The sequence below is a fragment of the Natrix helvetica genome, assembly GCF_964273705.1.
Source record: "Natrix helvetica genome assembly, chromosome: Z".
In the NCBI taxonomy this organism is placed as follows: Eukaryota; Metazoa; Chordata; class Lepidosauria; order Squamata; family Natricidae; genus Natrix; species Natrix helvetica.
The window spans coordinates 91786398-91804131 of record NC_138554.1 but is presented as its reverse complement, the minus strand read 5'-3'; the positions used below and the strand labels follow the sequence as shown (position 1 = coordinate 91804131).

General features: G+C 41.5%; 1 protein-coding gene across 1 annotated transcript in view; it reads right to left on the bottom strand.

Moving 5' to 3' along the window:
• Positions 1 to 17734, bottom strand: part of NEK10 (NIMA related kinase 10) — a 177301-nt gene that overhangs the window by 117799 nt on the left and 41768 nt on the right. The window contains exons 18-23 of the mRNA XM_081933724.1: positions 16066 to 16168; positions 15573 to 15701; positions 14925 to 15062; positions 14067 to 14112; positions 5733 to 5854; positions 1891 to 1993 (exon numbers count right to left, since the gene is read on the bottom strand). Of these exons, the coding sequence (XP_081789850.1) occupies positions 1891 to 1993; positions 5733 to 5854; positions 14067 to 14112; positions 14925 to 15062; positions 15573 to 15701; positions 16066 to 16168 (641 nt within the window). The remainder of the gene's footprint in view (positions 1 to 1890; positions 1994 to 5732; positions 5855 to 14066; positions 14113 to 14924; positions 15063 to 15572; positions 15702 to 16065; positions 16169 to 17734) is intronic.

The following is a 17734-nucleotide window of genomic DNA, read 5'->3' as shown; positions in this document are numbered from 1 at the left end:
TACTATGAGTGCTAAATGATGACGAGAGGCAAATAAAGAAACTTGGAATATTTTCTTTCTTTAATTGGTCTTTGACAAACATAAACATTTAAAATTTTAAAGTATAATTTATCTTTTTCTATGAATCTGCAATCATCACTTGATAATGATATTTATTACTAGTAACTGATAAGGTACTTATTATGGAAAAGAAAAAGTTTCTGATTTTAACTGAACCTAATTAGCTAAGATAGAACTTCAGTCTTCTACGTGTACTACCTACAAACACATTTCAAAAAAGTTATAAATTGATTTGCATTTTAATGAGTGAAATAAGTATTTGATCCCCTATCAATCAGCAAGGTTTCTGGCTCCCAGGTACTTTTACACAGATAACGAGCTGAGATTAGGAGCACTCTCTTAAAGGGAGTGCTTCTAATCTCAGCTTGTTACCTGTATAAAAGACACCTGTGCATAGAAGCAAGCAAGTAATCAGATTTCAAACTCTCCACCATGGCCAACATCAAAGAGCTGTCCAATAATGTCAGGGACAAAACTGTATATATACACAGCCCTGAATGGGCTACAAGACTATTGCCAAGGAGCTTGGTTAGAAGGTGACAACAGTTGGTGCGATTATTTGCAAAAGGAGATACAATTACCCTCGGTCTGAGGCGCCATGCAAGATCTCATCTCGTGGAGATTCAATGATCATGAGAACAGTGAGGAATCAGCCCAGAACTACATGGGAGGATCTTGTCAATGATCTCAAGTCAGTTGAGACCATAGTCAGCAAGAAAACAATTGGTAACACATTATGCTGTGAAGGGCTGAAATCCTGCAGCGCCCAGAAGGTCTCCGTGATCAAAGAAGCACATGTACAGACCCGTCTGAAGTTTGCCAATGAACATCTGAATGATTCAGAGGAGAACTGGGTGAAAATGTTATGGTCAGATGCAACCAAAATTGAACTCTTTGGCATCAACTCAACTCGCTGTGTTTGGAGGAGGAGGAATGCTGCCTATGAACCCAACAACACTATCTCCACCATCAAACATGGAGGTGGAAACATTATGCTTTGGGGTGATTTTCTGCTGAGACCAGACAACTTCACCACATCCAATGGGCGATGGACGGGGCCATGTATTATCATCTCCTTAATCAGCTTTGTATGGACTCCTCTTAGCAACTCCTTGCTTATAAAATCTCTCATCTAATTTCGATTATACTTATATACAAATAACCAATACGATAAGTTAGGTATGCCTTTCCTATCTCATCCATCAATGTGTGAACATAATTTAGATTACAGATATAGATTAAATAGAGATGATAGAGACAGAGATAAAGAGAGATATATTGTAGATAGATAGGTAGGCAGACAGAATTATGCAAAATGTTTCCTTCTGAAGGAAAAAATATAAAACAACTGATTTAAAAACAGAAAGAACAGGCAAAAACAATTTTGAATAAACAGCATAAAAATGTAAATACAGCATTAATTCTGGAAAAATACAATTTCACAAAGAAAAAAATACCTACTTATTCAATAGATACTATATTTTCTGGAATCTCCATTAAAAATAGCAAAATATTTTAATGTATACAGAAGTATCTCACTACTCTGCACTTTTTCAAGAAACTTGAACAACAACAAAAAAAGAAAATAAGAAAAGGTCATGCTGTCTAATATCTACACTATATTGCCATATTATTATTCGTCGATCATAAATGACACATTACTATATTTAAAAAGAGGAAATATTCCTCAACTAGATGGTGCCACTTATTGTACTGAGATGTTTTTCAGAGTAAATGTAACACATAGGTATTATTACTAGCTTATTATTGTTATCAGCATCCTGATTATTTTCTATCAAATATCAATAAGATCATAAAAATAGAACTTACTGATTGTTACTTTATCCTTATCGCCCAGCATGATATTGTTTGGTGTGAGGTCTCTATGGACAATCCTCTTCTCTTTGTGCAAATACCGAAGAGCTAAACATAGCTTTATAATAATAATAATAATAAACTTAATACAATACAAAGCGAGAAACACCAGCACTAATTAAACAATTTATTTTAATGCAAATAAAGTTCTGAAGCATAACAATCTGAAAGGGTAATTTGTGAGTGTCCTATAATAAACAAAATGGTACCACAGTTCATTAGAAGATCAAAGTGTACTACTCCCATTTTTTCCTTTGCGGAGCAGCTGACAGAACAGTATCCAGGGCAGCTGCAAAGGAGGAAACTTTCCTCTGCAGTGGAGTACCCCAAGGCTCTGTTTTAGGCCCAGAACTCTTCAACATCTTCATCAATTATTTGGATGAGAAGAAAAAATGACAGATCCATTTGATAAACATCAATATATTATCTACTATATCAGTGATGGTGAACCTATGGCACGCGTGCCACAGGTGGCACGCGGAGCCATTTGTCAGGGCACGCGAGGCGCTGCCTTGTCAGCTGGCCAGCGCGCATGCAAGTGCTGGCCAGCTGAGTTCACCTTTTTAAAAGCCATTTTTCGCCCTCCCCAGGCTCCAAAGGCTTTATTGGAGCCTGGGGAGGGCGAAAAGAGTCTCCCCCGCCCACCCGGAGGCCCTCCGGAAGTCCCGGTTTGCTCGGAGGGTCGTTTTAAGCATTCCGAAGGCTTCAGGGAAGCCTCCGAACATTCCCTGAAGCCTCCGGAGGGCCTCTGGGGGGGGGCGGGGGAGGCTCTTTTTGCCCTCCCCAGGCTCCTATAAAGCCTCTGGAGCCTGAGGAGGGCGAAAAAAGTATGTAAAAATGTGGGGGGTCGCGCGTTGTGCGCGCATGCACACTGGGGGGCATCGCACATTGCATTATGGGTGCGGCATGCCCGCACACGACCCCACTGCACTCCCCCCCTTGTGGCACGCGAGCCAAAAAAGGTTCACCATCGCTGTGTTATATGATCCTTACAGATGGAAAACCATGTTAGGTTATGGTATATAAAAAAGTAGGAGTAAGGCAGTACCTTTTCCAACTAACAAATAAGCTCACAAAAGTTTAGATCTTTTAAAAATATTTGTTAGTCAGAAAAAGTGCTGCCACATTATTTTATTGCCACATAGCCTAATCTTACATATTTTATGTTGTATGTTATGAATATATCACAAATATAAGTTATGAACATGGAAGGCCTGTAATACAACCATAGCTAGCCTTTTCATGAACTCAATGGGAACAACGTTGCTGGAATGTGTGTACTACCGATAAGGAAAGATTCTGAGTATGTGTATGAATGATTTATTGTTAGTGATACCAGGTACAACATTAGTGGGTGTACAGAATGTAGTGAAGTCTTGGAACAAACAGTAAGGATGTAAAGTTCCTGACGGGGCAAGATGTACCATACACATGGATTTTGAGTAAACAAGTTGGGTATAAAGAGAAAATTGGAATGAACCCAGGCTCTGAAGTTCGAGACGACTCTGGTTGGAGCATGGGATGCCCTGAGTCTGCTTCCCAGCCCACTCGAATGCAGCCTGATCACCTGTGTTGAGAATATATGTGAGTATTGTGTGAATGAGTAGCCTAGTTGGGCAGCAATACTTACAGAACTTGAGTAGCCTTGTTGGGCACAGTAACCTGACTAGCCTTGTTGGGCACAACTTGTTATAATAAGATAGCTTTGAAATTAGACAAGTATATATACCAGTGACGTGCGGTGAGGTGTATGGCTGGTGAGGCAGCAATTTTTTTAGACTTGTGGACTTCAACTCCCAGCATTCCACAACCAGGCATGCGCAGTTCCAATTTAAAGCGACAGCATTTGTTTTCCTTCTTTCTTTTTCTTTTTCTTCTCCCTTCCCCTCCTTCCCCTCTCCCTCCCTCCCCCTCTCTCAAACACACGCATGCACACATACACACACACACAAGTTGGATTGTAGTGTTTAATTCCATGAAGCTGATTTACAGTGCAAAGGAGGAGTTATTTTTGCCCTGTCCAATCAGCTTTTCTCTTGCATTTTCTTTGATAAAAGGGACGGAAAGATGGCCTTTGGGTTCCCTCTTTGAATGAGAGAAGTCGTTTTAGTCAGAACGTTCAAATGTAATAAAATGATCTTCCTGTCTCGATCTGTTTCATTGGAAAAGATGCCCGCTTGAGGAAAGAGTCTTACATGTCTCTGAAAGCCAGCCCGGGGTAGGATCCCGCCAGGATGGGTGTAAGTTCGACTTCCAGAGCGGGTGGTGCGGGGGCCGGTGGGCTCCTCTGGGCTCCCGCCTTCCCAAAGCGCATCCCTACCTTTGTGGAAAGAAAAAGAATGGAGAAGAAACGGGGAAGCTTTGGGCATGAAATGAGGCCACCTTCACCAGCAAAGGGCAAAATTCTCTTCCACTGCCTCATTTCACACCCGAAGCTTCCCTGTTTCTTCTCCATTCTTTTGCTTTCCGCAAAAACAGGGACACGGTTTGAGAAGGCGGGAGCCCGGAGGAGCCTACCAGTACCCGCACTGCCCACTCTGGAAGCCGAAATGCCGGCCGGGACTCCCCAGCTCAATTGCTTCCTGGGCCGGCAGCGCCTGCCAGATGGGGCGACGGGAGCTGTGAGGGAGCGCCATGCTCGGCGGAAGGGCTCCTGCAACTCTGAGCGTTCACTGCCACCACCCGCCTTTTGCTCCACAGAGAAGAATCAAGTGGCGCCAGCCCGGCTCCCCCGACCGCGCCCTTGGCACCCAAGCCCTCCGGTCGGGATCAACCGAGACCGGTCCGGCTCGGGGGAGGCCAGCCATGCCGTGAAGAGTCCGGCCCAGCCTCCCTGCTGCCCTCCGCCCCAGGATTCGTCCATGGCACCACCCACCAGAGCTGCGTGGCATCTGGGATGCGCTTATCGGGCGAGGGCAGTGCAGATGGGGCGCGGACGCAGCGGAGGAAGCCTCTCCCCCCCACTTCCCCCACCCGAAAGAACAAAGGGAACCTCTGCCACCACCCAGGCAATCTGGCCAGCCTCTCTCACGGCGGCTCTCCAGCGCTGAGCTTGCGAGTCCCTGGAGGAGCTGGCGGGGGCTGCAAGCACCGCAGGCTGGACTGGAGCCGGAGGTGATGCCCCTCCGGCCGGGTAAGGTGGGCTGCCCTCCCTGCCTCTCCTACCCCCTCCCTCTCTCACTCAAACAAACTCTCTCTCAAACAAACATACGCACACACAAAGCTTCTCTGAAGTAGCCCCGCCCAAATGAGCGCCCTCTACTATGAGGCAGGAGAACTGGGTGCCTCCCCTACATCAGGAATTTTTATGCTTTTAACCCTTGCTTAACTTAAGGGTTAAAAGCCTAAAAATTCCTGACGTAGGAGCAGCACACAGTTCTCCTGCCTCATAGTAGAGGGCACTTTTTAGAGGCTTTTTTAAACAGTTAAGCAGTCATCCACGGCGAGACAGGCTCAGGCAGCAACTAGCTCAGTCTGACCTCAGCTCTCGCCTTTTTCCCCTTACATTTTTTTTCTTTTCATGATGACAATGGTGAGGCTGTGCCTCCCCTGCCTCCCGTGACTGCATGTCGCTGATATGTATATATATAAGGGAATTAATTAAGCTTAATTGTATGCTTGCCTTGCTTTTTGTCCAAATAACACAAGAATAAAAGGACTATTGGAAAATTTTCTTTGAGTGACTTGAAATTAATTTTATGACGCTAACATGGTTTTCAAATTTTTCAGACTCCTGATTAATTGCATGACCAGAAAACATGTAGGGGAAAACAATGAAGGAAACTTCAGGTCCTTACTTGAATGAATATATTCCATATTCTCTCTTCTGTAAATTGTTGTTGTTTTTCCTTCAAAGAATGAAAATGTTCTCCAAGGGGTGCTCCTTCTATGAGCTCCATGACTATATACAATCTATCATCTATACATGATGAAATAAATAGTAACAATAGTAATTTATTTCTGTAGACAATAGTTATGCAAGGAAAATCAAGCAGGCATATTTCTTGGAGATTCTGAAGGATAAACAATATGTAAAGGTAAACGGATTGTTCAGATGTTCTCACATTAACACAGCATCAGGTACCTATGCCCTCAACAGCTATGGATTCAACCACAATGATATCTCTCAAAAATTGAATTGCCTAACATCAAATCTAATTCACTGATTTTATGTTGTTAGTTGCATGTAAAAATGCAAGTAGAAAAATAGGAACCACCTTTGATGGGAAGGTAATAGCATTCTGTGTGCCTTCGGTATTTAGTCATGCCAGCCACATGATCACTGAGACATCTTCAGACAATGCTGGCTCTTCAGCTTTGAAATGGAGATGAGCACCGCCCCCTGGAGTCGGGAACGACTAGCACATATGTGTGAGGGGAACCTTTGCCTTTATCTTTATGATGTTAGTTGGAACAGATAAACTTTTGGCATAAAATAAAGGCAGAGAGCAAGGAGCTTGAACTAGAGGCTTGTCTTTATTCAGCGGCAGCCATCTTAAAACTGACTTCTGCCCTGGATGACATCATCAAAAAGGTTAACTGTTTCCTAGCCTTCTTAAAGAGCTAGGCACATCAACTGCACTTAAAATATAACATAAAACATACACATCATTACATCTCCCTTCTTAAGTATAAAACATCTAATATGATACAAAATCTTTCCATATTTTTGGTTTAATAGCTCGACCATAGCGAGAAAAAGTTACCGCTGTCTGATCATCAGTACAATTACTGTCAGGTTGTGAGTTGGCCCCAGCATTGTCACATGCTGATATGCTTACATTGTCCTTCGCATTCTGGGTAGGCTGTATATTCGTGTTCAGGAGTTTTGTGCCATCATGCGCTTGCACTTCACTTTCTTTGTTGTTTTCTTCTTCCAACGCAGTATCGGCAGCCATGTCTGGATGCAGATGACACCTGTTTCCTCTCAATTGCTGTCCACACTTGGTTTCAACTACATATGATTTTGGTGAATTGCCCTCTCTGACAATTCGAGCAGGTTCCCATGTTTTCCCAGTGACTCTGTGTCTCACAGCTTGCCCGGCATACAGTGGACGAAGAGGCTTGGTAGATTTATCAAAATGCAGTTTTTGCTTTCTCGTGTTTATGTTCCTCTGAGCTATTACCCGTTCATGTGAGATGGAACGAGGCTGCAATTTATGCGGAGCAGTAGGCACTGTAGTCCTCAGTGTTCTTCCCATTAACAGCTGAGCTGGTGAGCATAAACCTTCAATGGGTGTTGCACGATAGTTTAGTAGGCCCAAATACACATCCTGCCCTGACGTTTGTGCTTTCTGTATAATGGATTTGGCTATGCCAACATACTTCTCTGCTAGGCCATTGGCCTGTGAGTTATAAGGGCTTGTGGGTTTGTGCTTGATTCCCCATTCACGCAGGAAGGACTGGAATTTGGCACATGAGAATTGTGGCCCATTATCAGACACCAGTTCTTCACACACTCCATGTCTTGAGAGTAATGTCTTGAAGGCCTATATAACTGTTGTTCACTTTTAGACTTCCCAGCTGCACTAGTTCAAAGTATTTGCTGTAGTAGTCTACTATTATCAGATAGTGGATGTCTCCAAAATGAAAAATGTCCGTAGCCAATCTCTGCCATGCCCTTGAAGGAGCATTCCACGGTGTAAGAGGTTCTTTTGCATTGTTTTTTTGAAATGTCTGGCAGGTGTCACACTTCTTTATAAGTGTTTCAATGTCAGAGTCCAACTGATGCCAGTAGACCACCTCCCGTGCTCTGCGCTTACACAGAGTAATGCCCAAATGTCCCTAATGAATTTGTTCCATTACTTCTGCCCACTGCGACTTAGGTATAAGAATACGGTCACCCATTAGTATGATATCCTCATGAATGGATAGTTCATCTTTCACAGGCCAGAATTCCTGCAGCTCAGGACACAGCTTCTTGCATTTTTCTGGCCAGCCATTGCACATGATTTTCTCTAGTACTTTGTCCTGTTTGGTGTCTTGTCTTATTTTCTCCAGCCGTACATCTGATATTGGCATGTTCACTAGTATTGTATGTACATGCTCTTCCAACTCTGTTTCATCCCTGGCTTCATGTCCTTCTGGAAACACTCTTGACAGGCAATCTGTCATTGGAATTTCCTTCCCAGGCTTATACTTCACTGTGAGATCATACTGCTGTAATTTCATAACCATTCGCTGCAAGCATGGAGGTGTAGAAGCTAGTGGTTTTTGTAGTATGTACTCCAATGGCTTGTGGTCGATTTCTACAACTACTGGATGGCCATATATATACTGGTGAAACTTCTCACATCCATTCACAATGGCCAACATCTCTTTCTCAATTTGAGCATAATTAGCTTGTGTCGTGGTCAGTGCATGTGAAGCATAAGCCACCGGATGTCCTTGTTGCGTCAGTACAGCACCTAATCCAAACTGGGATGCATTCACTTGAAGCACAGTGTCAGCATTTACGTCAAAGTATCTCGGTATTGGCCCTGGATATTTAGTGATCAGTTTCTTCACTTTGTCAAAAGTTATTTCCATGTTTGCATCCCAACACCAAATGGCATCCTTCTGCAGCAAGGCACGTAACAGTGCTATCTGTTGTGCGAGGCCCTTAGAGAATTTCGACAGATAATTGAAAATGCCCAATGACGTCTCCTGTTCCTTTCTGGAGGCTGGGGCCTTCATGTTAAGAATTGCTGTTTAGGTTTAGGTTTAGGTTTATTTGGATTTATATGCCGCCCTTCTTCAAAAGGACTCAGGGCGGCGTACAACATTAAAAACACACATCACAAAAGTTAAAAAAAAGATTAAACCCATTTCCAAAAAGACCAAACCGATTTATTTTAAAGAAGCAATACATTTAAAATAAATTAACGTTAACATTAACATTAACAGGCCAGGCCGGCTTGCTGGAAAAGCCAACTTTTTAGGGCGCGTCGGAAGGACCGGAGGTCAGGGATTATGCGGAGCTCCGGGGGCAGCTCATTCCAAAGGGAAGGCGCTCCCACAGAGAAGGCTCTCCCCCTGGGGGTCACCAGCCGACACTGCTTGGCCGACGGCACCCTAAGGAGGCCAACTCTGTGGGATCGTACCGGACGGTGGGAGGCTACTGGTGGCAGTAGGTGGTCTCGCAGGTACCCTGGGCCTAAGCCATGGAGCGCTTTAAAGGTCATAATTAATACCTTGAATCGCACCCGGAAAACAACCGGCAACCAGTGCAGGCCGTCTAAAAGGGGTGTGATATGGGAGCACCTAGGTACCCCCATGACAACCCGCGCGGCTGCATTCTGGACCAGCTGAAGCCTCCGGGTGCTCTTCAAGGGCAGCCTCATGTAGAGAGCATTGCAGTAGTCCAGGTGAGAAAGGACGAGGGCATGAGTGACTGTGCACAGAGCATCCCGATCCAGGAAGGGGCGCAACTGGCATACCAGGCGAACTTGGTAAAAGGCCCCCCTGGTCACGGCCATCAGGTGTTCTTCTAAACTAAGCCGCGTATCCAGGAGGACTCCCAGATTGCGAGCCTTCTCTGAGGGGGCTAAAATTTCTCCCCCTATCGTCAAAGATGGAACAAGATGTACAAATCGGGATGACGGGAACCACAGCCACTCAGTCTTGGAGGGATTGAGCTTGAGTCTGTTCCTCCCCATCCAGATCCGCACAGCCTCCAGGCATCGGGACATCACGTCGAGGGCATCGTTTGGGTGGTTTGGGGTAGAGATGAAAAGTTGGGTATCATCAGCATATTGATGATACCGTACCCCAAAACCATGGATGATCTCGCCCAGCGGTTTCATGTATATGTTGAACAGGAGGGGTGAGAGAACCGACCCCTGGGGCACCCCACATGTGACACGCCTGGGGGTCGATCTCTGCCCTCCAGTCAACACAAACTGCGACCGATCTGACAGGTAGGAGGAGAACCACCGTAAAATGGTGCCCCCCACTCCCAACCCCCCAAGTCGTCGCAGTAGGATACCATGGTCGATGGTATCGAAAGCCGCCGAGAGGTCTAATAGGACCAGGACAGAGGAACAGCCCCTGTCCCGGGCCCGCCAGAGATCATCGACCAACGCGAACAATGCCGTCTCTGTGCTGTACCCAGGCCTGAAACCCGACTGAAACGGATCCAGGTAGACAGCTTCATCCAGGTACTGGGGAAGCTGACGTGCTACCACACTCTCGACAACCTTTGCTACAAAGCGAAGGTTGGAGACCGGACGATAGTTGGCTAAAGAAGCTGGGTCCAGGGAAGGCTTCTTGAGGAAGGGCCTCACCACCGCCTCCTTCAAGGCGGTGGGAAAGAACCCCTCTCTCAATGAAGCGTTGATAATCGCCTGGACCCAGCCTCGTGTCACCTCCCGGGAAGCCGAAACTAACCAAAAGGGACATGGGTCCAGCACACAAGTGGCAACACTGAGTCTCCCCATAATCCTGTCCATGCCTTCGGGGGTCACAGGGTCAAACCCATCCCAGATAGTCTCCTCAAGATTCATCCCCGTCGGCTCGCCCGAATCTACCCAGTCAGAGTCCAAGCCTGTCCGGATCTGAGCGATTTTATCCTGCAGATACTGAACAAATTCTTCAGCCCTACCCTGCTGTGATCTTCTTTGGATCAGGCTTCAAGCCCTCTTTGGTTAGTATGTGTCCAAAATATGTCATTTCTCCTACCCCAATTTGCATTTTATTTGGGTTGAGTTTAAGATTTCTCTCACGACATCCATTTAGCAAAGCAGTAAGGTTTCTGTCGTGCTCTACTTGATCCTTTCCATAGACCACAAATCATCAACTATTACTTCAACGCCCTGTAGACCAGCAATTAGTTCATGTGATTTCTTTTGAAATATCTCCTGTGCAGATGCTATGCCGAAAGGCAGCCTTGTGAAGCGCCATCGACCCGCAGGGGAGTTGAAAGTAGTGAGGTAGCTGCTAGCTTCGTCAAGACGCAATTGCCAGTAACCAGACTGGGCATCTAATACACTGAACACTGTTGCTCCTACTAGCTTGTGTGCTATGTCCTCTATGGTGGGGAGTTTGTAATGTCTCTCATTATTACTTTGTTCAAGTCACGTGGGTCGATGCACATGCGAATTGCACCTGTGTCCTTCTTCTCCACAACCACAGAACTGACCCATTCCGATGGTTCACTGACCTTCTTTACTACTCCCAACTTCTCCATCCTAGTGAGTTCCTGTCTAACTTTATCCACAAGAGTTAGAGTATTTTCCTTGGCGCATGGATGACAGGCTGTGCACCCTCCTTTATACATATGTGGCTTATGCCTGGGAGACACCCCAGGCCCTTAAATAGATCATACTACTCACGTTTAATGTCAACTTCTGTCAGACCTCTATGCCCACCATCCACAGTCATTATGATCTTCACAAGCCAATCTCTTTACTTGTTTTGAGACCTAGCACAACTGGGTCTTGCGTTTCTATCACAAACAATTGTAAAGCCCTTTCCGATCCCTTGTAGGCACATTGTACCTGACAGCGACCCATTATTTTCAGCTTTTCACCACCATATCCCATTAAATTTGGTAAATTCAGAGTCTCTAAAGGGGATTCATTCCTGAGGTGTTCCAGATATATGTGGCTTGGCACACAATTTACTTGTGCTCCAGTATCTATTTTGAATGTGACTGGAGTTTTGTTGGCCCCTATCTGTAATGTTACATTGGCTTAATCTGCAGACTGATGTGCTTTCTGTATTGCTGCAAGATATATCGGGGAGCAATCCAAGTTTGACCCTGCATCGTCATCATTGTCCTCTAAGGTATATACAGCCCGTGTTTGTGGCCTTCCGGTTTGCAAAGACAGTTTACACACCCTGGCGAAGTGTCCTCTTTTCCTGCATTAGTTGCATGTTTGCCCCCATGCAGGATAAACACTATTTTTATGGTGCATATTTCCACAATATCCATTCTCTGTTACTTGTTCCAGTGCCATAGGTGCCTTTTATTCCTTTGTATGCACTTTCTTGCCCATATCTACTGCTTTGAGTTTCTATAGCATTGAACTGGTGCTGTGTTCCTTCCAGTATCTGCATGTCTTTTCTTGATATTTCATATGCTCTGGCAATCCTTACAGCTTTCTCAAGATTTAAGTCTTCTTCCTGCAGCAGTTTTTCCTGAACTTCCTTAGACTTACTGCCCCTCAAAATACGGTCTTTAATCATATCTTCAGCATCATAAAAAGCACAGTCTTTGGCAAGCAAGCACTGCTGGGTCACCCAATCATCCACAGATTCACCTCCACACTGGTTTCTCTTATAAAACAGTTTTCTCTGCACTTTGGAGTTTTTTCTCGGGTTACAGTATGCTTCAAACAGTACCTCTGTTTTCTTTTTGTCCTCTGCAGTGATCTCTCCACTTGCTTGCCAGGCTCTGCACACATCACGTCCTTTCTGTCCCACAAATATTAGAAAGTGTGCTGCTTTCTGCTGATTAGTCCATTTGTCTGCATCAGGTCCTGCAAACACGAGCTCTATCAGCTCCCTCCACCTTAAGCAGTTTTCAGATATATTCCCTGATTCCAAATCCAGGGAAGGAGTGTTCTTTGTGTTGCTGTTTGCTGCCATAACTCTTCTCACCCCACTTCTGATACCATATGATGACTTCTGGCATAAAATAAAGGCAGACAGCAAGGAGCTTGAACTAGAGGCTTGTCTTTATTCAGCGGCAGCCATCTTAAAACTGACTTCTTCCCTGGATGACATCATTAAAAAGGTTAACTGTTTCCTAGCCTTCTTAAAGAGCTAGGCACACAATTGCACTTAAAATATAACATAAAACATACACATTATTACACAGAGGTAAATAAAAAAAAATTCTCTTCAACTTGGTTTGTAGTTAAAAATACACAATTTTCAGCAACAAGTCTGTAGATATTCTCAGTCATCCAGGTCATGGTTGTCCCAAAGGTGCTTTTTCAGGAGACAACTTAACTTTTTTGTTTTTTCTTTAAAGACAAAAACAAGAAAGTCCAGTTGCTTCCTGAAAAAACTCCTTTGGGACAACCATGATCTGGATGACTTAGAATATCTATGGACTTTTAGCTATGCAATTTGTGATGAACACCCTTCAAATGGTGTGGCATTTTGAACGGTTTTCCAGAAAAAAGGCAGACTACAGGAACCGTTAGCACTACTCAGATGATCCTGAGGACACAGATAAACCTCCACGTGCTTCAACAACTCTCAAAAAGGATGCAAAGGACCAGCTGTCTGCAAGGAATATAAATCTTCCTTTCTCCACCATCCAGTCAGAGCTGAAGAAGCTTCTTGGATGAGAAACAAAACATCTTCAAAGAAAAAAATAAGAAAGTCCAGTAGTCTCCTGAAAAAGACCTTTGCGAATTTTCAGCAACATCTCCAAAACTCTCTATAACCATCAAGGAAAAAATAGAGAATCATACTTCTACTCACATATCACTGCACACTCACTATGTTCTTCAAACATCCAACTTGACTTGACTATAATTGAACCCAAAATTTCCACTGCTAAACAAGGCAATTAAATGAGTTGTGTCCTATTTTACAACCTTTCTTGCCATGGGTGTTAAGAGAATCACTACAGTTGTTAAGTGAATCATGCAATTGTTAAGCAAATCTGACTTCTTCCATTGACTTGGCTTGTCATAATAAAAGTTGCAAATAACAATCCAAGGAGCCCGGCTGCTGGAACTATCAGTAAGTATGGAGATGCTGCGATGGTCATAAGTGTGAGAACTGGTCATGAGTCACTTTTTTCAGTGCTGTTGTAACTTTGAAAAGTCATTAAACAAATGGTTGTTAGTCAAGGACTATATATATTCCCCCATACATTCACAAAGGTACATCTAACTGCAACCTCTGGCTACTCACAGATACTCCGCTATCTAAAAACCTCAGCTCTTGAAAAGGCAAAGTCTTTTTAAAGCTAACATAATGCTATTTGTTCAAACTTCTAATTTCTGCTTCCAATACATTCACTTTCTTTCCTTGTCTTTTAACTAACAATGTAATACTTTTTAAAAAACACAAAATAATCTTCTTGAAGATGTCAAAAGTAAACATTTCTGATATAGTCCCTACTTCACTTTTTTTTAAAAAAATATGAAAGCAATACATTGTGGATTGTCACTTTGTAGACTTATACTTACTTTCTAAAAAGGTTCTGTGGTATCGTACAACATTGGGATGATAAAGCTAAAATAAAAATGTACAGTTGTTAGATTAGATGTGGGCAGTGTGTGATACACTGGATATGAGTCAGTACTCCAAAATTCTTTTCTTTTTTTTAAAAAAAAAGAGTCTGAAAGGAAGCACAAAGTACCTTCATGCCTACCTTTAATCTGTTTATCAATTCTACCATTGAAATGTTGTGGCAAATCAGTACAATGACTTCAGTCTGAATGGCTTGGAAGTGAGAGACTTTTAGTAAGTGAAACACACTCATTGCTACCCTCTACCCTTCTTCCTCCAAGAAAAAATGGACAAAAATATTAACCCTCCTCATTCTAGAAGGAGTACAACATTAATGGTGATATTCCTCTAAATGGGAATTATGGCAAGTTAGATTTTTAATATTAGAATGTCTTTGGCATTTGGGTAGCATTAATGCTTATTTGAAGGGATTGCACCAACAACAGATAAAAGAACACCATCAATATTACAATATATCTATTATGCTTTTAGAGCTTATTGCTAATTTCATTTTTTTTCTTGATTAGTCTTCAACTGCAAATGTATGAATGATCATATAGCTCAATCAAGGCTTGCAACAGGTTAGGAAGGCATGTGCACTATAGCAGTTTCTTAGTCACCTACAAACTTACTAGGGATGAATAGGGATAGGTAGCAGGCAATGAAAAACCTAAGCAGGAGAATAAAAGTAGGTAGCCAACACATATTCAGGGTAGCATAGTAATTAAAATAACTTCACTTTAACTGGCATCTAAACTGTAATTGAAAGACTTCCCCTAACAATTTCTCTGAAACTTATTTTTGTTTAGTCTTACCTGTTCTTTAATTATGGTTAATTCAGAGACAATGTTCTTTACACTGCTCTCTCGATCTTTTTTATCTTTTCCAAATGCTGGATTATGTAAATTAATTTCTTTCATTGCTAGAAAGTTTTGGCCACTATGTTTTCTAACCTACAGCAAGAAGAAAAAATGATATGAACAGATAGTATACAATAGAAATTACAATGTAGTTCCCAATTTCCCATTTTGCAATGAGAATATTTTTGGATGATATATAAGTATTTGAATGTCCTAACAGATTTGAGTAGAAAGAATCTCTGGAAACTGGGCAGGTCACATTGTGAGCACTACTAATTATTATTTATATAGTAAGTACAAATTATTTAAAGTAGTTGAGATATATTATCTTAGAAATGTTTACATTAATAAAATAGTATTTGCTACAAATCTGAAGATATAGGCGAGTACTCAAAATGTTAAAAACTTTTAATGTTGATGGAGTCCAAGCCTGAAAGATTCTGTTTCAATGAATTTACTGGAAATGTTCTATTTACAAATAATGCTAAGTCAAGTCAACATATTGCTTTCCTTTGCCAATAAAAATAAATAACATATATCTGCAATCAAGTGTGAGGAGGAGTATGAAAAGCAATGTTCAAAACAAATCAAAGGCACTTTTACCTTATAAACGCTTCCAAATGCTCCACTGCCAAGATGATCCAAAACTGCGTAATTGCCTATGTATTTCATTGGTGCTTTATTCTGATTTATAGTTTCAATATTTTCAGAGATTTGCTTAACTTCATCTTCCTGGTTACAAAAGTTACTTTATTGATGTAATTTTAGACAATGATTATAATTTATAAAAGTCCTACTTTCCCCTTAAAAACCACTTTCACCCATTTTTTTTATCTCAATCAAGAACACTTCTTTGACTATTCCATTCTTAAAAGAAATTTATGTAGCTAGAGCACATGAAAAGAAGTATGGTGTCTTAAGATTACCACAAAACATACTGCAAAGCATTACACAGCTATCACTTGTACAAAAGCAGTTTTCAAAGTTCTCTTTCAAAAACTCTGCAATATTTTATTCAAAGATGACATTTAAAAGCCAGAGTAAGCTAAAACATTTTGGCAGTTTATTTGAATAAAGAAAAACATATACTACCCACCAGTAACGCATTTAATTTCAATACTAGCTCTTCATAGGCACTGATCTCACGAATATAATGCCCAACATCTATGAAGCTTTCAAACAAGTCTGTAGGAAAGAGCCTACAAAAATATAAATGTAAATATTTATGGAATACCAAATTAGCTTTATACCCACTTTCATTAATCACATTTTAAAAATTAATTTCTTTTAGAATTTGTTTCTGACAAATGTACTAAGGACAAAATAGTTCTACCTTTACGCATGTGAGTAACACATCAGAACTTTCTTGCTAAAGGAAAGTTGATTCAATCCCTTTCCTTCAGAAAATTCCGTATTTATTGGAAAGAAAGACTTTTATTAATTTAAAAGTTTGTGCCCTTGGACACAAACACAAAGGAAAATTAAAATTAGAAAATCGTTATAATGCCCAGCTCCCCTATCTTGTCAATCTAGGTTACTAACACCATTTATTTATTTATTTATTTATTTATTTATTTATTTATTTATTTGTTTGTTTATTTATTTATTTATTTGGTCAACATGAATGAGATAACAGGCATAACTATAAACATGGGCATGAACACAGGAAATGGATACGAATAAATGCGGACAATAGGACAGGTATGGTAGGCATACTGGTGCGCTTATGCACGCCCCCTTACAGACCTCTTAGGAAAGGGGCGAGATCTATGCTAGACAGTTTAAGGTTAATATTATGGGGGTTTGAAAATGTAACAACAGAGTTGGGTAGTGCATTCCAGGCATTGACCATTCTGTTGCTGAAGTCATATTTTCTGCAATCGACTTTGACACAATGCAGGAAATCCTACCAACCCTACCAAAATGTTTAGTGTGTCTGTGTCTGTATACAGCAAATATACAGACAAATAGCAAACTTAAAAATGAGGACAAAAAAAAGAGTGCAATATAATCTGAATTACTATTGATTAAAATTACCAGTAAAAAATAAGACCCCTTTTTGTAAAATTAATTTATCTGCAACTGCATATATACTTTATAATTTTCTCGGAAATTACATATACATGGGTATCAAAAATAGTGGGGAATTATGCGATACTGTATGTGATAGAAGATATGAGCTGCATTTTGAAAGAGTAGAACAAAACCTGATGAAGGCAAAAGCAAGGAAGCAGACAGTGCAAAAGGAAGGAAGGAAGCACGACAGTGATTTTGCTGAACTCAACAAAATCAATTTTATCCATTCATATTTTGTAGTAAATCTCATCAAATGTAATAACTTTTACTCTCATGTAAGTCCTGTTTAATCCTTAAGAAATTCTGCAGTAGATTTGTTCTATCCAAAATAAAGCAAGATTAAAGTATGCTAGCTCGATTCCTTCATTTGATCCCTCCATATGTTTAAGCTGGGAAATTTCCTATGATACTGAATAAGGATCTTTGAGATCTCTTTTAAAAATTGTTCTGTATGTTTCACATTTATTCCCTAAAAGTTTTTGGTGAGTCTGAAATGAATTGTTCAGGGCTACAATAACTAAGCAGTAAAAATGTGGATAACAGCAAAAATATACATAAAACTAAACCTCTGCTACCATCTAGCAGTTCTTCAGATGCTTGCATCCCAGAATGAATATCTAATGAAACTAAAAACAAATGGACATAAAATATTTGAAAACTGCCAGCCTATGTATAGCCCTGATCTTGTG